The following is a 24,921-nucleotide window of genomic DNA, read 5'->3' as shown; positions in this document are numbered from 1 at the left end:
TGTCTATTCTACGTCTTCTTTTTTTTATGGAGGGAGGAGCCACACATTGGCGGGCAAAGAGCCGCATGCGGCTCGTGAGCCGCGAGTTGGCCACCCCTGGTATAGAGGCTATTAAGTAGCCTGACAGAAAACCACTGGCGGTGAGTCCAAGGTAGTCACTTTCTATTTAATTTGAATGTACAGTGAATTCTACCCGTACAAAATTGCAATTCGAAAATCTTTTGTCATGGTTTACACCGTTTCCATTTTGTCATTGTTTTGGTGTTGTGTACAGGGTACTGGTCCCAGTATCAGTAGGGCTGGGGATCGGCACGGATTACCCAATTCGATTTCCATATTTCCACATTTGATTTAGATCCGATTCAATTAGGGTTGATGGCATTGGGGCACCTGCTATTGTTGTCAAAAAGATGTAATTTGGTCAACTCCAGATCTTGTCATATCGACTGAAAAACGGAATAGATTACTGTGTAGATCGTTGTTGGGATTTTAAGAATTGTTTTAGTTAAAAATAAATGATTCAATATAGATTTTTCTGATATTTTCCCCAGCCCTAGGTATCAGTGCACCACAAATTAGTATAGATGTCTGTGGTATGGGACAGGGATGAGCTAGAAGGGAACTGAATGCAGCCTAGTTCTACTCTGGTCACACCAACAACAGAGGTACATATTTAATGTACCGTACTTTTCGCACTATAAGCCGCACCTGAATATAAGCCGCAGCAGCTAAATTGAATGTGTACATATATAAGCCGCACTGGACTATAAGCTGCAGGTGTTTTAATGTTTAATTACCATATGTAATTAGCATTGGGACACAATACAGTCGGATAAATAACAATAATTATGCACAGAAATGTAAGTGCTTATTGAATTTGCATCAAGTAATGCACAGTTAAGAGGTTAATTAGTAGAATTAGATTGAAGATGGAGTGACTTACAGTGCTGAGATACATTAACTCCATGTACCACTTGTCCTGCAACAGAGCAGAAATCACAGAAATGTTGACACATAACATGGAACATGGTCTAGCAAACAGCTGCATGTCTGTATTAGGGATGCACCGATCCGACTTTTTCAGTCCCGATACCGATACCTGGGTTTGGGTATCGGCCAATACCATTTTATTTCCAAAAAAGTAAACAGAATAAATATTTAGTACACGTTTTATTTTTTTTATATATATATTTAAATATATTTTGTTTTTAACACTTTAACTGCCAGAAGACGAGTTTAGGCGTCCTTCCCCGCCATGCTCAAGTTGCCGAAGACGCCGTAACTCGTCTTTGATATCAATATTTCAAAAATCTGTGATCGGATTCATATTTCCCATCCGCTGGCCTGAGACCCACCAAAAAGCCCCACTGAACCCTCTAGCGGTTCAAGAGCGCCATCTGGTGGCCGATCGGCCCAATCGCCAAACAGAAAGTTACTTGGACGATGTGCTGTTCACCCATATTACTTCCGGGCACTCGGTATAGGTTCCGGCACTCTAGCTCGTCACAATACATAGCGATCCGTTGCCAATAACTCGATAAACAACATGATTTGGACGTATATACTATTATACAAGCTGGAAATGGACCGGATATTTTTACATCCCATAATGGAAAACTGTCTACCCCACGCTGATCGCCCAACGGCCCACGGAGACTGGGGTGAGTTTTAGCGTGTAATATTTCCGTGTTCGACACTAACTGCTATGATGAACATTTGACCCACATTAGATGAATGGTATAACGCTGCCCACGGAATTATAAACGCCCCCTCGCCCATCCGGTCAACATCAGATGACGTGTAGTAACTTCCAGAAGTCCGTCCAGTTGGATTTTTTTATATCGCGCCGATTGCTATCAAACTGTATTTGATCATCAATATAATGCATTTGGGGCTATAAATCACGTTCTGGAGAAAGCTGCAGAAAGAGATGAAAACATACTTATACTTTAGATCATATTTTAGTATGAATATGTGAATGAAAAAGTTTAACGTTCATACACCCTGAACAATACATATAGGACATTGAATGGGCCCTAATAATGGCAATTTAGCAATAGAATTTAAAAAGGTATAGCCCTGCAAAGAAGGGGAACTTCTCCATAGACAAATAGAGCTGGCAACCTATGGTATATCATGAATTTAGCCTTAGGCAATCAAAGTGTTAAGAATTGTAAAGGATCACAAGTGTGTTTTTGATTTGTTGTAAACAAAGACAGAAAATAAACTTAATTCATTCAATTAATAAACTGTATGCCTCACTGTCACTGTGTGGAAGAGACTGGGATCATTCTTTTGTGCAAGGCAACATCAGGCTCGACTTAAAACATTACTTTGCTTTTTTTTCTTTTTTTTCCCACCTTTTCTCCTTATTTTTCTATTTTTCTCCCATCCCAATTTCGCCTCGCCAATTCTCCCTTCAATTCTCCCCTCCCCTGTCTCGAACGTTGCTAGACTATGCCTCCCACTGGTTGGCTGCAGTGATGACCATGCCTTGCATCACGTGTCCCCTCCGCGTGTATGCTTTCCGCAACGGATTTCGGTTTCCGGGTTCCTCTGATTGGCCGCGACCCCCGCGTGACCGCTGCCGCTCTGCTGTGTGTTGTGTTGCTCGCAGCGTGCACCACAGCGGCAGAGGTTCCTGCCTTCCTCAACAATTTATACGCATGGAAGTATTGACCAAGCCGTAACAAATCATTAAAAAAATATACCGTTAACTGGAATATGTTGTGCCTTTACACATATGGCACAATATGGTTTGCTCCAGCGGACACGGCTGTCTCTGGCTTGCTCCAGCGGACACCAGAGTCCGTTGGAGCAAGCCAGAGACAGCCGGCGATGCGATATTTTATTTGTTTGTCATGACAAACCAATTACATAATGCAACATATGTGTAAAGGCACAACATATTCCAGTTAACGGTATCTTTTTTTTAATGATTGGTTACGGCGCAATCAATACTTCCATGCATTCGGGACCTCCATGTTTTGAGGGTATTCATCAGACAAATCGGATCCGGGGATTCGGCTCCCATCAGTCGGGCAAGAACTGCGGTTTTCAGCCTCTCTCTCTCCTGGAGCTTAAGGGGGAGCTTAGTATTCCTGCCTCTGAGGAGGGCGACTACATGCAGTCACTGTGTGTTGTTGTAGCCAGCGGGTAAATCGCGATTTTTTTATTTGTTTGTCATGACAAACCAATTACATAATCCAACATATGTGTAAAGGCACAACATATTCCCATTAACGGTATATTTTTTAAATTATTTGTTACGGCGTAGTCAATGCTTCCATGCGTATAAATTGTTGAGGAAGGCAGGAACCTCTGCCGCTGTGGTGCGCGCTGCAACACAACACACAGGCGAGCGGCAGCAGTCACGTGGGGGTCGCGGCCAATCAGAGGAACCCGGAAACCGAAATCCGTTGCGGAAAGCATACACACGCCCCTCCGGTACACGAGGAGGTAGCTGTCGCATCTTTTCACCTGTACAGTGCGATCTCTCAGTGGCGAGGAGTGAATGAATGAATGAATGAATGAATGAATGAATGAATGAATGAATGAATGAATGAATGAATGAAAACTTTATTTAACAGATTGCAGAATGGGTACAATACAGTACGGCTCAATACACACAATTGTTAACACATCCAGCGCCGGAAACGCTTTACAGCGTTATTGCCTGCCATGCCCATTCTGCCAATATCGCTGTACATTGATTTTGAAATCAATGTTTCATTTTTTCGCCATGGCATTCATAATTCATATATACACCTCTGACGCTGCAGCTGGACCCTACGGCTCAATACAACCACGGCTCAATACCGCCGCCTGGTGGATGGTCGGGCAAGTTACACTCGAACAACAGGAAGTGGCTGCTGTGCGTCGATTAAATTCATCCGGCCGTCAGACATTGTTGCAAGGCTCCCGACAGAGACAATGTACATATGGATAGCTTTATAAACTTAATAATCGATATGATTTCGGTGTTTATTGCGACATACAAACCGGAAATGGACCTAGGCGATCAACATCCTATACTTGGGATATTTCACCGCCAGTCTCTTTGACGCACGGTAAGAGGACACTGACGTTATTTTCAGCCCAATTGTTTATTCATTTCACTGCAAACCGATCTGATCAATATATCACCCATACTACATAAAGCATTTACTGACGATCACGGAATTATAAAGCCCCCCCCCCCCCCCCCCCCCATTTCCTCCGCGCATGATGACGCATAACGTATACGATCATATACAGTTGAATTTTTTAATATAGCGTGTCTAGGGAATAAACGGCAATCGATAATCTATATATGCGTTTAGGCCTATAACTCACGTTCTAGGAATTACTGCAGAAAACGATGAAAACATTCTAGAAGGTATTTTTGTATGAATGTATGAATGAAAAAGTATAACGTTCCTACATCCTGAACGATAGATAATTGATGTTGAATGGGCCATAGTAATGTCAATTTAGCAATACAATTAAAAAAGTTATAGCCCTGCAAAGAAGGTGAACATCTCCATAGGGTTATAGTGCTGGCAGACTGGCTATATTGATGGATATAACCTATGGCGGGGAAAGTGTTAAGGGGATGCAGACCAGAGAAAGACGTTTGTCTTGTTTACATCAGGGTCCCCCCATTTTCAATTCATAGTGACATTTATGACATACACAACATACATGACATTTATGGCATAGGGACATACATGACATACAGGCATTTAGTACTGTTACATTTGTGACATACGATATGCAAATATACAGTACTGTTACCCCTAGATCCTGACAGAGTATATACATATGATGGGGAGGGGACTGTACATTAGGAGGGGGTGGGTGGGTGGGAGAGAAATATACATACGGCGGGGAGGGAATATATACATGCGGTGGGGAGGAGACTGTCTATTAGGAGGTGGTGGGGGTTTTGGGCATTTACGGTGGCCAGTTTCGAATTGCAGCCTCCCGTAGGTGCTCTTTAAGAGCGGTTTTGAATGTGGGTAGGGATTCACATTCCTTTACAGCTTTGGGTAGGGCGTTCCACATTGATGTGGCATAATTGCGAAACGTGTTTAGTCCCTTGTTTGAGCCGAATCTGGGTTTAACATGATTTGTTGAGCTTCCTCTGGTGTAGTGGTTGTGGTATTCACTGACCTTTGGGAAGTATTTTGACATGTACATGGGTACCTTAGTCGTATAGTGTATCTTGTAGACCAGGCCCATTGCAAGTTGCTGTACTCTGTCGTCTACTCTAAGCCATCCTAGGTTGTCAAAGTGGGCAGGGGTGAGGTGGGTTCTGGGGGTAAGGTCAAGTAGTAGTCTGACCAGTTTGTTTTGTGATGTTTGTAATTTTGTTTTAAGTGCCTGAGGTGCTTTGGTACCATGAGGTGCACGCATAGTTGTAGTACCCTTGAATGAGTGCTCCTGCCAGAGTCTTCAGGGTATTCTTGTTTAGCAGAGAGGAGATCCGGTACAAGAATCTAGTTCGTTGGTTGACTTTTTTTATTACATTGGATGCCATTTTGTCACAGGAAAGATTTGCCTCTAGGATGGAACCCAGGTAGGTAATTTCGTCTTTCCTTGTGACAATATTGTCACCCACTGCAACTGAGAAGCCGTCGGTCTTGCTGAGTTTGTTATTTGAACCAAAGAGAATGGACTCTGTTTTGCCCATGTGTAATGATAGTTTGTTATCAGCGAGCCATATGCAGATTTTGCCTAGTTCCGAGCTGAAGGTTTTTTCAACCTACAACTTGTTCTTGTCAGAGACCAGCAGGGCTGAGTCGTCCGCAAACAGGAACAAGTTGCAGTCACAGGCTGACGACATGTCATTTGCATAAATTAGGAAGAGTAGCGGTCCTAGTATGCTTCCTTGTGGAACACCACAGCTCACTGTGAGGGGGGGGGGGGGGGGGATAGAGTACCGTTTACCTCTACCATCTGTTCTCTCCCCTCTAGGTAGGATTGCATCCAGCTCACTGATAAACTATCAAAACCAATTGCTTTTAGGTTGTCAATCAGAATGGAGTGATTGACAGTGTCGAAGGCCTTTTGTAGGTCGTGGTATTCACTGATCTTTGTATTTTGACATGTACATGGGTACCTTAGTCGTATAGTGTATCTTGTAGACCAGACCCATTGCAAGTTGCTGTACTCTGTCGTCTACTCTAAGCCATCCTAGGTTGTCAAAGTGGGCAGGGGTGAGGTGGGTTCTAGGGGTAAGGTCAAGTAGAAGTCTGACCAGTTTGTTTTGTGATGTTTGTAATCTTGTTTTTAGCGCCTTTGAGGTGCTTTGGTACCATGAGGTGCAAGCATAGTCGTAGTACCCTTGAATGAGTGCTCCTGCCAGAGTCTTCAGGGTATTCTTGTTTACCAGAGAGGAGATCCGGTACAAGAATCTAGTTCGTTGGTTGACTTTTTTTATTACCTTGGATGCCATTTTGTCACAGGAAAGATTTGCCTCTAGGATGGAACCTAGGTATGTAATTTCATCTTTCCTTGTGACAATATTGTCACCCACTGTAACTGAGAAGCCGTCGGTCTTGCTGAGTTTGTTATTTGATCCGAAGAGAATGGACTCTGTTTTACCCAGGTGTAATGATAGTTTGTTATCAGCGAGCCAGGTGCAGATTCTGCCAAGTTCAGAGCTGAGGGTTTTTTCAACCTGTAACTTGTTCTTGTCAGAGACCAGCAGGGCTGAGTCGTCCACGAACAAGAACAAGTTGCAGTCACAAGCTGACGACATGTCATTTGTAACGTGTGGGAGGCTTACCAATACCCGATCCAGCTATTTTACTGATATCGGCGGCCGATACTGATACCAATATCGGAGCATCCCTAGTCTGTATGCGTCTGTGCACGGACGTCTGTGTGTGTCTGTGTGTCTGTATGTGTCTGTGCACGGACGTCTGTGTGTGTCTGTATGTATGTGCATGCAGTTCTATTGACATTTTCTACAGCCCAGGTATGTACTGGTGAGCTGGGAAGCTGTTAACTACTGTGTGTCAGCCCTTACCTCATCATGGCTACTGTTAACTAGTGTGTGTCAGCCCTTACCTCATCATGGCTACTGTTAACTAGTGTGTGTCGGTCCTTACCTCATCATAGCTACCAACAGTTAGTACAGGATCCAGGACAAAATGGAAGGTCAGCTCACAGCCCTGCAGGGTCACAGGCTTGTCTGTGTTGGCCAGGACAAAATCACAACAGTCGTACCACTGTGGGAACCTCACAAAGGCCTGGAGGAGATGGGGGGACAGAGGGAGAGATCAGTGCTGTCAGCTGATTGGTCATGTCAGTGTCCACCAGCTAGCCATTGAGACAGGCCGACATGAAATAACCTGGCTAGCCAGAGAAAACAGACTGTATTCATTGTACTTCAGGAGAGGAAGAGAAAATGCATTGTACCTCAGGCAGTGGCGGCCCGTGAAGTAGGAGGTTTTTTTCCGCGATTTTTTGGGTCATATTAGTTGTGCAATACCGCATTTTCCCAGACGGTGGCGCCATTTCTCCATGTAAATGGCCGAGAACACTGTGTCACACTGTGTGTGATGTGCAGGAGAGGTTAACAAGGCTTAAGTAAGGGTTAAATACACTGGTGTGGGACTCTCATATGTAATATGCAATATGTATATGCTCTTAAATGCTAAAATGTGTACGAATTAAAGAAATTCGTTTTTTTGTTTTATCTGATATGTGCTTCAAATCGGTCATTCCTGTCTGAATCCACGCTGGGTCTGATCCTCTCGTTTGAAAAAGAAGGCAGGGAAAGCAATATAAAGCATTGCTTTCGCTACAATACTCATCGGCTCCTCGAAACGGCAAGTCTTTTCTGTTTGACGAATGGTGTCGAGTGACAACACAGTGGCGCACTGAGTGTGTGACTGCTTGCTTTGTTTGAGCGCTTGAAAGCCGCGCCCCCAGACATCATATTTGATGACCGTGATAGGCTAAATGTATTTGCTTGATCCATTTACATTGGCGTTAAGTCTAGCTCTCAGGTTTGGAGGTAGATTTCTATATGAGAGTGTGACGTGAATCACAAACGAGGGGGGAGAATAGCACGGACAAAACAATTATATATATTTGATATATTAACGTTATTGTGCATTTGAAACACAAACACTTAAAATTAGTAATTATTATTTATTTTAAACATGTTTAGTTTATTTTTAGGGGTCCATAATCTAAAATCAAAAAACACAATTTCTTCTCCTCCTTCTCTCTCCACCAGGGGGGTCGGCGCCCGAGCGCCCTCTATGGACCAGCCACCACTGACCTCAGGAGGGAAAACAGACTGTATTCATTGTACCTCAGGAGAGGAAGAGAAAAGGGTTTGACTGATATATTGGTTTTCCATTATGGACCATTGTTAGAGTAACTGTGATGATTTGGTGATGATTTGTGTGTCTTACCCTCCTCTGAAAGGGCAGGATGAAGACATTGAAGCGTCCCGGGATGTAGCCCCAGGGACGGGCCAGGGTGACAAGGTCCTCCACGTTGCACCCGTTTGTAGGCAGACCGGTAACCATAGCAACTGTACGGTTAGCCATAGAGCAACTATTCATAAGACGAGTGACAACCTAGAATTGAGGGAGAGAAAGTTAACTGTAACATATAACCATATCACATGAAGAGTGAAAAAAAAAAAAAAAGCTGATCATACCCATATACAAGACAGGATTTTTGTCAACAGGGGTAGGAGCATTCATAGTTCTGCATACATAGAGTGTGGACAGTCCGAACATTCTGCACAACTAGGAGTGATCAGAGCTTGATATTATTACCATGCCATCATCATTTTAATTGTAATCCATGTCCTAGTGTTCAATATTGTATTATTGTATAAAAATTAAGGCTGTCAATCTATTAAAATATTTAATCTGATTAATCGCATGATTGTCCATAGTTAATTGTGATTAATAGCAAATTAATCGCATATTTTTGTATCTGTTCTACATGAGTCAACAAATGCTTGCTTTATGCAGCCATTTAACACAAAAGGATGACCCTCATGCATTGCAAATTTGCATCAAATTCAAAACAGAGTGATGCACAAAATAACTTAAAAGAAAATAATAATTTAAAACAATGAATAAAGTGTGCATGAAATAATATAGGCCGTATGGTGAAAGCTGAGAAGTGGCTAGAAAACGATTCTCGTTCCCACCTCGGCGGACTACACAATTTTCACTCTGGGCTAAAGATCTATTGGTGTAGATTTAGGAATAAAAAGTTCTCCATTCACAATCCTGCCCGTTTTCCGCAATCATAATTTTAAAGTCGGGACTAGATCTTTCCTTGTGAACGGATACTTGGTCATATTGGTGCGAGTTCGGTCACGTATCTTGCGCTCGAGCAATAGCAGCTCTCTTTGTTGCCTAGTTACAGACAACAAGAGATTTGTGGAACAAAACGCGTTAACTTTGACAGCCTTAATAAAAATACCAGTGACAATTGGCTGCTGAACTATGGTCTTAATCCTAACTAACCTAGAACTATGGTCTTAACCCTAACTAACCTAGAACTATGGGCTTAACCCTAACTAACCTAGAACTATGGTTAACCCTAACTAACCTAGAACTATGTTTTTAACCCTAACTAACCTAGAACTATGGTCTTAACCCTAACTAACCTAGAACTATGGTCTTAACCCTAACTAACCTAGAACTATGTTCTTAACCCTAACTAACCTAGAACTATGGTCTTAACCCTAACTAACCTAGAACTATGGTCTTAACCCTAACTAACCTAGAACTATGGTCTTAACCTAGCGCATCAGCTATAATATAGATATACTGTACATCAGGGCTATTCAACTAAATTGTTCAGGGGGCCACATTGTCAGAAACCCAAGGGGCCAGGGGCCGGACTGCCACGGCGCCTCCCCGTGCTACGAATATATGTACACTTGACACAACACACAACCACATTTTCACAACTTTTATTTAAAGGGGAACTATTTTACTATTTCTTTCACTATTTGGGCACTTTTACACAATTCCTGTGGGTTTATGGAACACCTCTGTAATCTTTTAATTTTTTTAATTCATTGTTTTGTATTTCTAATCAAGTACTCAAAAACAGCATTTTTCTACCTCAAGATCTTAAGCCGTTTTGAGCCTGGGCTCCAACCACAGTGGGAACTGTGTGGAAACTCAGCTGATTATCATGCAGCGGTGTCTCTCTGACATCACAAATCAGCACATTTTCAGATGACTCAGTTCAGTGAGGGTGAATATTGTGAGAGGAGAATTGGAAGAATGTGCCAATATGAGAATTAGAGACATAGATCATATTAATATAAGTCCACATAGCTAGGAAACAATGCTAAACACTGAAAAAGGCCATTTATAAGATAGTTCCCCTTTAACTACATTGCAAAAGTAGTATACTTTTCAAAAAAAGTGCTTCATTTATGTGCCACATCTGCAACATCTCCTGCAAAAAGTGCTTCATTTATGACTGTGCAACAACTGCAACATCTCCTCTTCAACATTTCAATATAAAAATAAAATAAAAAACAAACAAGTGCATGATGTGCATCTGAACTCTAACATCAACACTTGAACAAAAAAACACATTTATAGTGCAGCTGAGCTTATGAAAAAGTGCTTCATGTCTGTGCAACAACAGCAAATCACAGCATCTTATTAGCACTTATTGTCGACTCTTAACTCTCAAACATCAGGGGGGTGGGGGGCAGACAGGCCTAGCCTACATACACACATCTAATGAGAGCGATTGCACTTCTTTGACTGGGCAATGGCAGAGAAAGAGGGTTCATAGGAAGTGAGGGCTACCCGCAAACAGTGATGCAAATGCTCATTTGTCAAGGAGGCATGGTTGCTTGTTTTAATGGCATTCATGTGAGAGAAACTGGATTCACAGGTGTATGTTGAGCCAAACATTGTTAGCACAGATATTGCCAGCGTTTTTATTTTGGGGAATGTCTTGACATGAATACACTTTATCCAAAATGTTGTGGTGGATTCATTCTCAAGTGCCTGCTTCAGAGCAGATGATGCTTGCATGTCAATTATTTCAAGTTGCAGGAGACCTTCATCAATGTGAAGTGATTCAAGGAACTCTTGTCCTTTTGTGGAAATAGCAGCTACATTGGCAAATGGGTTGCTCACAAAATGCATCAATTCTCTGGACATGTCAAATTCATCAAATCGACTTGCAAAGTTTTCCCTCAATTTATCAATGAAATCTGTCATTCATTGAGTGACTTTTGGCTCAATTGTGCGTGTTAACGTTGACATAAAAAAAAAAATATATATATTATTTTTTATTATCATGTCATCTTTGGCGGGCCGGTCAGAATCATCCCGCGAGCCAGTTGAATAGCCCTGCTGTACATACTAACCCCAAACCTGTCTAACCAAGGGCGTCCACTATGTACAGTACTTGGTTTAACTTATTTTCTGATGCACATACAGTTCAAACCTTTGGTGGAAAAAGATATACGAGTTAGAGAAGTAAACAGATAGAGAGATAGAGATGTAAAGAGATAGAGATGTAGAGATAGAGATGTAAAGAGATAGAGATGTAAAGATATAGAGATGTAAAGAGATAGAGATGTAGATAGAGGTAGAGAGATAGCAATGTGGAGATGGAGATGTAGAGAGATAAGATATGGAAAGAAATAAAGAGATAGAGATGTAAATAGATAGAGGTAGAGAGATAGATGTAAAGAGATAGAGGTAGAGAGATAGAGATGTAAAGAAATAGAGATAGAAATGTAAATAAATAGAGGTAGAGAGATAGAGATGTAAAGAGATAGAGGTAGAGATGTAAAGAGATAGAGGTAGAGAGATAGAGATGTAAAGAGATAGAGGTAGAGTGATAGAGATGGAAAGGAGCGACAGTGACTCAGGAGGTAGAGCAGTCGTCTGGTAATCCGGAGGTTCCTGGTTTGATACCCGCTCCTCCCGGGCAGCTTGTCGACACTTATTGCTCCCGTTGTGCAGGTTGGCACCTTGCATGGTTGCCTCTGCCATCGGTGTGTGAATGTATGAGTGAATGGGTAAAATGTGAGGAACAAATTGTAAAGCGCTTTGGATAAAAGCGTTATACAAATGCAGCCATTTACCATTTAGATAGAGGTAGAGAGATAGAGATGGAAAGAGATAGATGTAGAGAGATAAAGATAGAGAGAGGTTTGTAGAGAAGTGTACAGAGAAGTGGACTCACCTCAGTTGGTTCCAGTCCCTTGGCCGTGAAATAGTCTGTAAGAAAATCAGAGTGTTCCTAAACGTAACTATGGTGACATGAAGCATAGAAGCACAGTCCAGGGCCCTCATTTATCAATAATGCATAGAAAGTGTTCTATTTTTGTTCCTAAGCACGGAATTTAGAATGTCTCTACGCACAGAAAAATCGGGATTTATCACACGTAAGTACATGGGTCCTACGCACACTCCGTGTTGATAAATACCATTTGTTCTTACAGTCTATGCTCGTGCATGATTATCCATATGGTAATGATACACCCCCATGGGATGTGAAATAATGGACTGAGCCGAGCGAACTCTTGAGAAACTTCACGAGCGAGATTGTTCGCGGAGGTCTAAAACCAACTAATTAAACGCACTGTCAAACCAAGAAGACACAGCGCGTGTTACGGGTGAAATACGCGACAGGCTGACGGACTTGTACACAGTGATGTTGGATATCAACGACTCCCTAAAGACCATTGCTGCCGGGGCAGCGCAAAATACTTATAAAGACAATTAACCTGTTTGGCGTTGGTGTGGAATATGAATTCCTTTGGAATATGAATGCCTTTTTTCGTTTCGTTCTTTTAAAGTTCGATTGGCTACCTGGTATAATATGATTTGTAGAGGCATACAATCTATTTTGATGTCGGTATTAGGTAGCCCATATAAATTATATATAATAGCATAGCCTACATTATGCAACAGACATTAGGGCACAGACACAGAGCCCTGCGAAGCCTGCATACAGTAAACTAACTTGATCATTAATCTAAGTAACTGTTGTCCTTGTATCTTTACGCTTATGAAAACATTAAATAATATGTATAGGCTATAGGCCCTCGTTTGGCCATAATAATAGCCTATTCTCAAATGGCTATCCGCTATCTCCTCACTGACGGACCAGTATACCTATAGCATATCATATTCCTATGTCTCCGAGGAATCGAGGGGCTCTGGGGAAGAAAGGTTGGGAACCCCTGCTATAGCCTATATCCTTTATAATGTTATAGGCTATTTTATCTATTTATGATTTGTTTCCATAGCCGGTCTCAGACAGTTATGTATGTGGCTGAGACGGATTGGGATTAGAAGCTGCTAGGAAACTGCTTCTCGGCTACGAATTAAAGCCACGATTGAAAATAATGTACTTCCTTTCTTGACAATAGCCTATACTATAACAATAATACGAGAGCATACAAGAACAATGAATCTCACTGCCATGTAGCCTACGCCATGTGTAGCCTGCGTAGGTGATCAATAAAAACTCAAACTTGAATTCCATCACGTCTGTGCGGGAGCGCACAAATAGACTGCGTTGTCACAATGTAAATAAAAACTTGCACTGAAAAGTTACAGTATGTAGATGGTTGATTATTTGTATTGACAGTCAGTAAACCCTTGCAAAAAGTATCAGTTTTATTTAATGAATTGAAAACAGCATTGATATTACGTAAAAGCAAACTGGCAATAGAAAAGATGTTAAAAATAATCGAGTTCCCTTAAAACACTAACGCTATTAAATAAAAAATATAGAGTGGAGGTTTTTTGCTTTAATCCTTGAATATCTTGCACGGGTAGATTTGCTGTGGCGTTTTGGAGGTGGCTGTTCCACGTCCGACATGTGTCAGCCAGGTCTTGGGCGTTCCAACTTCCAGCAGCGGGATGCCATTTCTGATGGTCAGATTATGGAGCACACTGCAAGCCATGACGATGTGGCAAACCTTTTCAGGCCGGTACTGCAGCGTGCCCCCTGTGCCAGACATGGGCAGAGCCATCGACCTTTCAACAGGCAAATTGCATGCTCCACGGTGACTCTCGAGTCTTGTGCATGAGTGTGCCCGGTCGTAGATGCGCTCCTGTTGGGGTTGATCAGAGGAGTCATCAGCCATGGCTTCAGTAGATAGCCCCGATCCCCTGCATTTAAGTGATATTTTAATTACAGATACCCCAGTAATATTACAATTTAATGCGTTCCTCCCGGCCACCGGCAATGACTTATCAGCCAAATGCAACGATAAATAAATAAGATGCATTCATTTGCAAAGACCTATTCCAAATGCTATTTATAGGGTTTGACAATAATTACACTAATGTCGCTATTTTACAATTAACTATAATGAATTACGGGTCATACCGAACACGCCAGTGTTGAAACTAATGCACGAAAGCTTATTTCCGTGTTGTAGTCTTCATATTCTACTGGTGGGCGCCAGGTACGCACGGTCTGAGCTCTGCGTAGATATACGCACAATGTCAAGCACACATTCAAATTGATAAGTCCCACACTTTGCTTAGAAATGATCGTACTCATTCTTAGAAAGTGTTCTATTTCCGTTCTTAAAGGGGAACTATCTTATAAATGGCCTTTTTCAGTGTTTAGCAGTCTTCATATTCTACCACCGGGCGCCAGGTACGCACGGCCAGAGCTGTGCGTAAATATATACGCACAAAGTCAAGCACACGTTCAAATTGATAAGTCCCACACTTTGCTTAGAAACGATCGTACGCACGGGTTACGCACATATCTGAGAGAACGCAACATTGATAAATGAGGGCCCTGGGCCCTCATCTATCAAGTTTTCTTAGAAAATGTTCTATTTCCACACGTAAGCACAGAATTTAGAATGTGTGCACGCACAAAAAAAATGGGATTTATCACACGTGCGTACACAGGTCCTACGCACACCTGTCATGATAAATATCACCTTGCTCCTACGCTGAGGCTCATGCACACTTTCACGTATTTGCATACCAAAACCGCCCCGATTAACCATATACGGTAATGGAACACCCCCATGAAATGTGGAAAAATTTACTAAGCCGAGGGAAGCGTGTTATGGAGAAATATGTGACAGGCTGACAGACGTGTACACGTACGGTGATGTCGGATATGATATCTATTAACCATTGCTGCCTGGGCAGCGCAAACACTAATAAAGACCGTGCTGGAATATGACTGCCTTTTTCCGTTTCGTTCGATTAATATCCAGGGATTAAAGTTCTCCTCAATTGCATGCCTATGTGATCAATAAAAACGCGAACTTGAATCCCATCATCATATTTACATAGTCTGTCCACTATGTTTATTACTTTGTTATTTCCCCCCCCCCCCCCCATCTATGTAAAGCGACCTTGCATGGGTCTCTTGAAAGGCGCTATATAAAATGAAGCTATTATTATTATTGTTGTTGTTATTATTATTATTATCATGTCTGTGTGCGGAGCTCAGTGAAGTTTCAACGGAGCGAGGTAATCTATTCTAACCAACAAATTGAAGTAGAAAGCATTCCGTTGTGGCCAATCTTATTTGGAAACATGACACAAAATAATAGTATGCCGCTTTTTATTTGAAACAATATTTAATGGCGTTTGGAGGTGGGTGTTCTGCGTCTGCCCCCTGTGCCAAACAAGCAAGCCAACCTCTTGTTCCCGCATGAGCCCGTTATAATTACACTACTGTCGCTATTTTACAATGAACTATAATGAATTACGGTTCATACAGAACACGCGCCAGTGTCGGGAGTAATGCACGAAAGCTTATTTCCGCGTTGAAACTAATGCATGAACTGAGGAGCTCATATGCCGTCCGTCTGCAGTAACGATCTTCTACCACGGCGTCAGCTAAGCATGCTCCGAGCTGTGCGTAAATATAAGCACAAAGTCAAGTTCACGTTCAAAAATTGATAAATCCCACACTTTGCTTAGAAATGGTCGTACGCACGGGTTAAGCACATATCTGTGCGTACGCAACTTTGATAAATGAGGGCCCTGGACTTTTCGTTTCTATCCCTGACAAAGCAAATACTCATGTGATCTGTATGTTTATTGTCTAAATAAAACTACCTACCTACCTACCAGCATATTATCGATAAGATAATTTATCCTATTTAGAGCCTGAAGATATTACTGGTAGCCAGGGGAGGAAACTAACTTTTTGGCTTACCAGCCAACTGGCGAGTATCTGATTTTTTTTACCAGCCAAACAGATTTTTTACCAGACAAAAAAAATCGCTAATTGTGATAATTACTTCTTTGTATGTCAAGCCGCGTCAATGTTGTGTATGCATCTGGGTAGGCACACTGTGCCTTTAAGACAGCACGGTGCTGTGAAGTACCGTCAAGTGTTGTGGTAACGTCAGTTGGGTTGGTGTGCTGTTGTGCACAGTGCACTGGTTGAGCTAGCCCCTTTCGTGACTGCGATGTGCAAGCCAGGGGCTTTTGAGCATGAAATAAAATGTCTAACCTTACGTCGTAGTCCGGTGCTTTTTTGGAAACATTATAGTCATAACAGATACACCTAGCTGGCTGCTTTGAGCACACGGGGCTAACGTTAGCTAGCAAGCAGCTATAGCTAAACGCTAACTAGAAGCTAACCACTGTATACAGTTCCAGTAGACTAACATTACACCTCTGTGATTTAAATGTGTCCTTAGTAACTTATACTCGAGGGTTGTACTAGGGTTGGATGCAGTTCCCCGTTGGTCAGTCTGTCCGTTTTCCATCTTCTGCTGTGTTTAACGTTATCTGTTTGCGAGTGCTCCTGATGGCTAGCCTAGTACCGCGGGACTTTTATTATTATATGTCCGAGGGTTGGCCAGTACTGCGCAAACGTTTATTAAACATTATATGTCCGCGGGTGGTCTTGTGCAGTGCTCTCGTGGCACTGTCAACTAAAGCGAACACTCAGAAGACGTGCACCGTTTGCCAGTGCAGTGATTGCAGAATGTTTTATTTTTTTGTATACTCGCCAGCAGGGGAGGAAACAAACTTTTTGGCTTACCAGCCAACTGGCGGGTATCTGATTTTTTTTACCAGCCAAACGTAAAAAATACTAGCATTTGGCCAGTAAAGTGGCCTAATTTCCTCCCCTGCTGGTAGCATATACCTTAAGCATATTGTGTCAAATGTAAACCAAACCTGAATCACAAGGTGGTTGTACTCATCTAGCAGGCTGTCGTTTGAAATGACTAGGGTTGTAACCCGCGCTGGGATTTTAAATGTTAAAACTAGATCTTAATTAGAATTTTGGTACAAAATACAACCCCCATAATGTTAAATGATAGCCTGCTAGATGAGTACAACCATCTTGGGATTCAAATGGTTTGCATTTCAAGTTGATTTATTTGCTCTATATGTGGCCCGGTTATCATTGGAGTTTCATGGTATAGTTGTTGACACTTGTCAAGTATTCCTTACCTGGGACCCAGAACCCAGGACACTTAGTATGGATAATCTCATTTTTCCAGTTTGTTGTCCAAAATGGTGGAGCAGCCCCTGGAACCTTCAAGGCACCAAGCCTGCGTGGGGGTGGAGCAGGCTCCCCGGCCTGCTCTCCAGGTGTTGCATCCAGAGGACCTCTTGGAGTAATACCTAGAAGAATAAAATCATCCTCATTAGGGACGCAAGAACATGTTCTCTAATGTAATACACATGTTCTCTAATACACATGTTCTCTAATGTAATACACATGTTCTCTAATACAGCGGTTCTCAACAGGGGTGGCGCGGCACCCAGGGGTGCCTTTAGATTAAAAAAAATAAAATCTTTAATTTTTTTTTAATTCTTTTTGGATTAATTAATTAATCCATTGGTTTCATTTGGTTAACATTATTGAGCGAACAAGAAAACGAAAGAAAACTGTAAAATTGTAATGACCCTGCAGCTGTTCCAATGTAAATGTGCCTCGGTGTGCCCGGCCACGCTCGCTCTTCTCGCACGGACCTCGCGAGTGCCTGCATGTGCGACTGGTGTGTTTGCGCTGTAAAGAGGGAAGGCTCCTCTGTGCCGCGCGAGGGAAGGCTCCGAGGCGTATCCTTCGTATGGCTGCACGTACCGCACCGTGACGGCCGTACCGTAAATTCGCGGGACGAATACACGTACCGTTACACCCCTACTGGATGGTATTGCACATCATTGGATTGGATTGGCTGGGACTGTGCATCAAAAAAATAAGTCCGGTCCAGGTTTTACTTCTCGGGCATGCAGCTGGATACTATTGCATTGACTGGGGGGACTGGGAGCATCGTGGATTATGTGTTTTGGACTATAACGTTGGATCAATGGACACGATCGATATTTGGAATGGCGATCAGGAATTGGATTAATCTTTTTGCATGACATCAGATGTGAGGTAAGGCCTTTATGTTACGAATCTTGGGGTAATCAGATGTTCCTATCACCGCCATCGGAGCATGCGTGTGTGTGTGTATGTGTGTGTGAGGTTCGCGCCGACCAAAGTACGGTGAAGCGATTTTTCAGACCCTGCTTCTCTTCGTGCATGAGGACACATATACTATCGATAATCTAGCGTTTATTTGAAAACGATTCATAAATCAAGCGACAAATGGCACGATTTCTAAGGAAATACATTTAAGCTCGATTTGCTGGAGTTTATTGAGATGAGACAGAACGCCCTAGAAATATATTGATATTCATCACGGTATAAAATGGAAATGCATGTAAGAAAAAATTATCTGTTTTGTGCATGTTGACTGGAAGCAACTCATTGACGATCACTGTTATTTAGATCTATTGCTATTATATTTGATATGTTTTAAGCACTCGCAAATAAGTCCTATTCTCCATTGGATAAAGCGTTGGCCCAGAAAGGCCATCAGCAGAGGGCGCTGTTGGCCCTGAATGAGTTAATGGAAAGATTAGTTTTCCCTTGAAATTAAAGTGCAGTATTTTAAATACAATGAAAGGAATATGGCTGGATTTCTTATCAAAAGGAAAAGTGTCTTATTTAAAATAAATAAACAAATTAGAAGGCCATCAATATAAGATGCAGCATAAATCAAACTAACACACATTGTACTGTTTCAAAACAACACTGCTCTGTTCATTCTATTCATAAATCAAATGAATTGAGACTGAACGCGCATTTGAGTTTAACACATTCTGTGCCAAACCAGAGATTTCACGGGTTTTGATACTTTGATCTTTTTCTTCTGATCCCCGTTCTAAATCATCTTCCGGATCATTTATATCGCGATCTATGGAAAAAGACTGGATTACCTTGGAAATGCGCGATGTTTAGCGTGTAATAAATTACAAACTGTAGAAACAAAAAAAAATTCCATGTTGCACTACAAGTAGTGTCTGCCAAATGAGCCACACCATTGTATCCACAGCTATAATACAGAACACACACACCGCTTTGCAAACATAGTGAAACACAGCGGAAAAGACTATCAAGCTGGCCATCTAGCGGTAGAGATGAGTGGGATTCATCATGCAAGACACCTGGGTAAGCACAGATTTGAACGTTAAGAATGAATTACTTATAAAAAGAAAGAGAAAATGACACTTGTATCATGTATTGAATCGCTCTACCTTTGAGAGCAGCTCTAGCCTGGTCTTCTGACTCCATCCCTCCATCAGAGGTCTGGTTCTCAGGGGGTTGAGGCTGGTGGTCCTGCCCAGTAGAGGCAGCATTGATGCTGGGTCGGTTCTCTCCCACCTCAGCCTCTTTGATCTGGAGCTCTGGGTGACCGTCAATCAATGACGCAGATGCATCTTTGACCAATGAAGAGGTGGCGTCTGGCAAAGTGGAATGGGCTTGTTCTTTGGGAGGGGCTTGATTTGTGAGAGGGGCTTGTTGTTTTGTCAGAGGGGCTTGTTGTTTTGTGAGAGGAGCTTGTTTTGTGAGAGGGGCGTGTTGTTTTGTCAGAGGGGCTTGTTTTGTGAGAGGGGCTTGTTGTTTTGTCAGAGGGGCTTGTTTTGTGAGAGGGGCTTGTTGTTTTGTGAGAGGGGCTTGTTGTTTTGTCAGAGGGGCTTGTTGTTTTGTGAGAGGAGCTTGTTTTGTGAGAGGGGCGTGTTGTTTTGTCAGAGGGGCTTGTTTTGTGAGAGGGGCTTGTTGATTTGTGAGAGGGGCTTGTTTTGTGGCATGGGCTTGTTTTGTGGGAGGGGCTTGTTTTGTGAGAGGGGCTTGTTTTGTGGGAGGGGCTTGTTTTGTGAGAGGGGCTTGTTGTTTTGTGAGAGGGGCATGTTGTTTTGTGAGAGGGGCTTGTTGATTTGTGAGAGGGGCTTGTTGATTTGTGAGAGGGGCTTGTTGTTTTGTCAGAGGGGCTTGTTGTTTTGTGGGAGGGGATTGTTGATTTGTGAGAGGGGCTTGTTTTGTGGGATGGGCTTGTTTTGTGGGAGGGGCTTGTTTTGTGAGAGGGGCTTGTTGTTTTGTGAGAGGGGCTTGTTTTGTGAGAGGGGCTTGTTGTTTTATGGGAGGGGCTTGTTTTGTGAGAGGGGCTTGTTGTTTTATGGGAGGGGCTTGTTTTGTGGGATGGGCTTGTTTTGTGGGAGGGGCTTGTTTTGTGGGAGGCTCTTCCTCCTTTTCCTCTTTCTCTTCCTTCATGGTCCCACGTTTTCCTCTAGTCGACTGCCTCACTGATGAAGAATGGAAAGAGGAAGGAAGAGAGAAAGATTAAATTAGAGACAAAATGGATCTATCTTGATTCTCTCTGGTGTCCATGGATCTATCTTGATTCTCTCTGGTGTCCATGGATCTATCTTGATTCTCTCTGGTGTCCATGGATCTATCTTGCATGACCCTGATGCGAGAGGTTCGAGTGCCACTGTGAGCCATGCTAATACTGTATACACCAAATTACACGTTATTTCATGTACATGTTGTGTAAAATACACACTCCTTCTGATAACTACATCACTGCATACTTCATAAATACAAGCTGAATTGCTGGTTATTTGTGATATCACGGATGGAAGAGGTTAAGAACGGCTTGATGAATGTGGCGGTGGCTTTTCTTATTGTTCTCTTAACACTTTCAGCACCAGCCATTACCCTCATCTATGTAGCTAATGCGCCAGCTTTCCATAGCCTATCTTCACTGTGCATCACTATGTTTGCATAGCTATATCTATATTCTATATTATAGCTATGGAGACAATACTATGGTCATTTGACAGCCACTGAACATGCATAAGAGAGTTCATTTTTTCATGTATATGTTCGCACGTTATCACGTGGGGAATATTGTATAGTTTTGGAGTGATGCGGGCTAATTCCTGAAAAGCTGAGTTATAGGGCGCTACGTGAATTTTGTTAAAGTCGTGGACACAGTACTATTTCCAAATCAAATGTATATAATAGGTATTATGTTTCATCATGAATGCATCAATGGGGGGGGGGCGTTTGTTGATGCTCTGATCACCAGTAACAGCATTCGTTTTGAACACCACACACTAGTGTTGTCATGATACTGGAATTTTGAACTTCGATACGATACCTTGAAAAGTATCGATATTCGATACCATTTACAATACCACGGGGAAAAAGGTTAAATCATAAAATGTAAAAAAAAAAAAAAAAAAAAAAAAATTATTAATAGATTTTGCTTTTGTTGCTGGTTGATTCTCCTCAGCTTCTCTCTGGTACTATAAGAGAAGATAAATATAACACTTTTAAAACCCTTTGTTTATCTTTAGATCACACATTTAAAAATAACTGTTCATCTCACTTCAATCATTTTTATTGCAGAACATGGTATTTTCTCTGTGTTGCATGTACCTGACAAACTGAACTGTTTGTATTACAGTAACAGTTTCGATTTGTATTTAAAGATAACAGGGCTATATAACTTCACAACAGAAAAATTACTAGTAAACAATAATTAAAACTTTTTTTGCATTAGTGAAAACAATAAGGACACATTCAAAAGGCACTAAAGTGCAGGAATGCAATCTTATGCATTTTCAAGTCAAATTCCTCTTAGATAGTGCACTGATTCAAAGGCCTCAGACTAATCACACATTAAAAGGTGCAAGTAAAAAAATAACTGCAATCTTATGCAGTTCAAGTAGCAACTAGCAAAATGAAACAATATTCTTCTTGAGGTAGGGCATTTAGGGCTATAACTTGACAACAGCAGAATGACTAGTAAACAATAATTAAAACTTTTTTGCATTAGTGAAAACAATAAGCACACATTCAAAAGGCACTAAAGTGCAAGTAAAAAAACAGTGCTGGCTCTGCGCATGGCTGTCATCATACCTCAATGACCGCTCCTACCAAGTGTCATGGAGAGGGACCCTGTCGGCCCCCTGCGGACGGGTGTCCCCCAGGGCTCGGTTTTAGGACCCCTTCTCTTCTCCCTCTACACTAAATCACTGGGTAACATTATCACGTCTCATGGCTTCTCCTACCATAGTTATGCCGACGATACTCAACTCTTCCTCTCCTTCCCTCCCTCAGATATCCACGTCTCTGAGCGGATCTCGGCCTGTCTGTCCGACATCTCCGCCTGGATGACTACCAACCACCTCAAACTGAACCTAAGCAAAACAGAATTGCTCCACCTGCCGGCCAAATCCTCCCCCCTGACCGACCTTTCCATCACAGTCGAGAATGCAGCTGTGACCGCGTCCCCGACCGCCAAGAACCTTGGTGTTGTCCTCGACGACCAGTTGAACTTCTCTGCTCACATCGCAGCGACAACCAGAACCTGGCGATTCCTCCTGAGCAACGTCAGAAGGATCCGCCCCTTCCTGACAAAAGAAGCCACCCAACTCCTCGTCCAATCAACAGTCATCTCCCGCCTCGACTACTGCAACGCACTGCTCGCTGGCCTCCCGGCCACTGCCACTAAGCCTCTTCAACTCATTCAGAACGCAGCGGCCCGCCTGATCTCAAACCTACCGAAGTCGGCCCATGTCACCCCACTTCTTAGGGACCTGCACTGGCTCCCCATTGCTGCACGAATCCGCTTCAAGGCCCTCGACCTAGCATACCGTGCGGCAAAGGGAACCGCTCCTGCCTACCTCCGGTCAATGGTCTCTAACTACACACCCTCAAGACCCCTACGCTCTGCATCTTCTGGCCGCCTCAGACCTACTCCTATCCAAGCTCCGGGAGGGTCATCAAAGAGAAGTCGCCTATTCTCAGTCCTTGCCCCACAATGGTGGAATGAACTACCCACCCCAGTTAGGACAGCCGAAACACGTCCAATCTTTCGCCGTCGACTAAAGACGCACTTCTTCAACCATTATCTGAATAAAAAAAAGAAAAAAAATATCTAACCCTAACTAACCGTACTGTCATGCACTTCCTTCCAGTCCTAATAAACTAACCTACACTGTAGCACTCAACACTTTGATGAACATTGTTGCTCAGCTGATAGAGTTGTGCCCTTCCTGATGGCTTGTCGTACAGAACTTGTAAGTCGCTTTGGATAAAAGCGTCAGCTAAATGACTAAATGTAAATGTATGTGTGTGTTTAGCGTTTAGCGTGTTTTCCCCGTGGCCATGTGAGTTAAAAAAAAATATATATCTCTGGCTTTGATTGGCTATAACACGTGCATTATGCAAAGACCAGCCCAGATCTTCCTCTGATTGGCTCTGATCATCACCCTGCCATTATTATTCGTTGAATGACGGGATAAACAAAAAAGCCACGTGAGCATCAATTTTCCGAATTGAAACGATTAAAAAAGCACAGCGTCTCATACTGATTTCATAATACAACGTTTCCGAATGGACGTTTGGATTAAACAAAGTGTATGCAGTGATGCTTTCCCAGCGGAACACAAGCTGCTTAACATTACACAGGTAAGTCATGCACGTTAATTAAGCTATGTAACGTTAGAGCGCAGCCCTTTAGCTTTAGCTAACGTTAAGATAGCAGGAGCCGTCGGCCAACAAGGCTGTTTCAACAAATGTATTCACAAAATGGATTATCATTCAAACGTTATTCAAGCCTCCTGTGACCAGTAAGTAGTTACTACTACTCAACCGCAGAAATGTGCGCTATGTGCCTAAACTTTGCTAGTCAAGACTCGACAGTACGCTGGGTTGAGGCACGGACGGAAGTGGCCATTTTTCAAAATTAAATACCCGAAAGACTTAGTATAGGGAGGTGTAGTGGTTACTTCCTGGTTTATAGGGAGGTGTAGTGGTTACTTCCTGGTCTATAGGCAGGCCCGGACTGGCCATCGGGAGCACCGGGAGTTTTCCCGGTGGCCTGGCCTGCACAGATTAAAAAAAAGAAAAATTATATAAATTTATTATAATTATTTTTTATTTTTTTGCCAGGCCATTGTTTCTAGTTGTGGCGGCGGCGCGATAGTTAGATAACCTAGGTGGGTGGGGAACAACCAGGATTTCACTGTCTGCGACAGAGTTGGAGAACTATCTGACTCTCTCTCCCTCACGCGGATCACACACACACAATGGAGCCGTGCTGCCGCTTGTGATTGGTGGAGGCGGGACCAGGCGATACAACTGATTGACAGCGGAGGCGGCGAATGGAATGGCAGACGGCACTCAGATGCAGAATAACAGCCAGGCAATGAGCCAGGTAGTGAGGGACTCGGGAGAGATACAGTAGAGCGAAAGTCAATTAACGTTGATGTCAAGATGGACAGTGGAAGAAAGAGAAAGGGTGGAGGAGAGAGGGATAAAACAAAGAAAAAGAAAGGCCCTTACAGGAGAGTGGTTAACTGTATTATAATAGTAAATAGAAAAATATGTTGTGCTCTTGCTTTTTTCTTTTTGAAGGTGGAGAGAGTAGCATTGCTAGTGCCACAACAGTTTTATTTGAGGTCCATAACAGTACATTGCAATTGTTGGCTCATTAGATTGTGATTCACATGCACTAAAATTCACCAGAATGCAGGAAATTAAGTCTTTGTAACAAAAAATTTCCTGGTGGGGGACCCCCAGACCCCCCGCTTAAAAAGTGGCCTG

The 24,921-nt window shown here is 42.6% G+C and overlaps 1 protein-coding gene across 1 annotated transcript in view; it reads right to left on the bottom strand.

Moving 5' to 3' along the window:
* The window catches only part of LOC311242772 (uncharacterized protein), a gene marked incomplete at its 5' end in the record, with an annotated part of 89,278 nt that extends 80,747 nt beyond the window's left edge, over positions 1 to 8,531 (bottom strand). The window contains 3 exons of the mRNA XM_084331803.1: positions 944 to 979; positions 7,098 to 7,238; positions 8,415 to 8,531. Of these exons, the coding sequence (XP_084187929.1) occupies positions 944 to 979; positions 7,098 to 7,238; positions 8,415 to 8,531 (294 nt within the window). The remainder of the gene's footprint in view (positions 1 to 943; positions 980 to 7,097; positions 7,239 to 8,414) is intronic.
* Between the last annotated feature and the right edge of the window lie 16,390 nt (positions 8,532 to 24,921).

This window comes from Notolepis coatsorum, assembly GCF_963971535.1.
Source record: "Notolepis coatsorum genome assembly, chromosome: 1".
In the NCBI taxonomy this organism is placed as follows: Eukaryota; Metazoa; Chordata; class Actinopteri; order Aulopiformes; family Paralepididae; genus Notolepis; species Notolepis coatsorum.
This window is presented reverse-complemented; position numbering and strand designations above follow the sequence as displayed.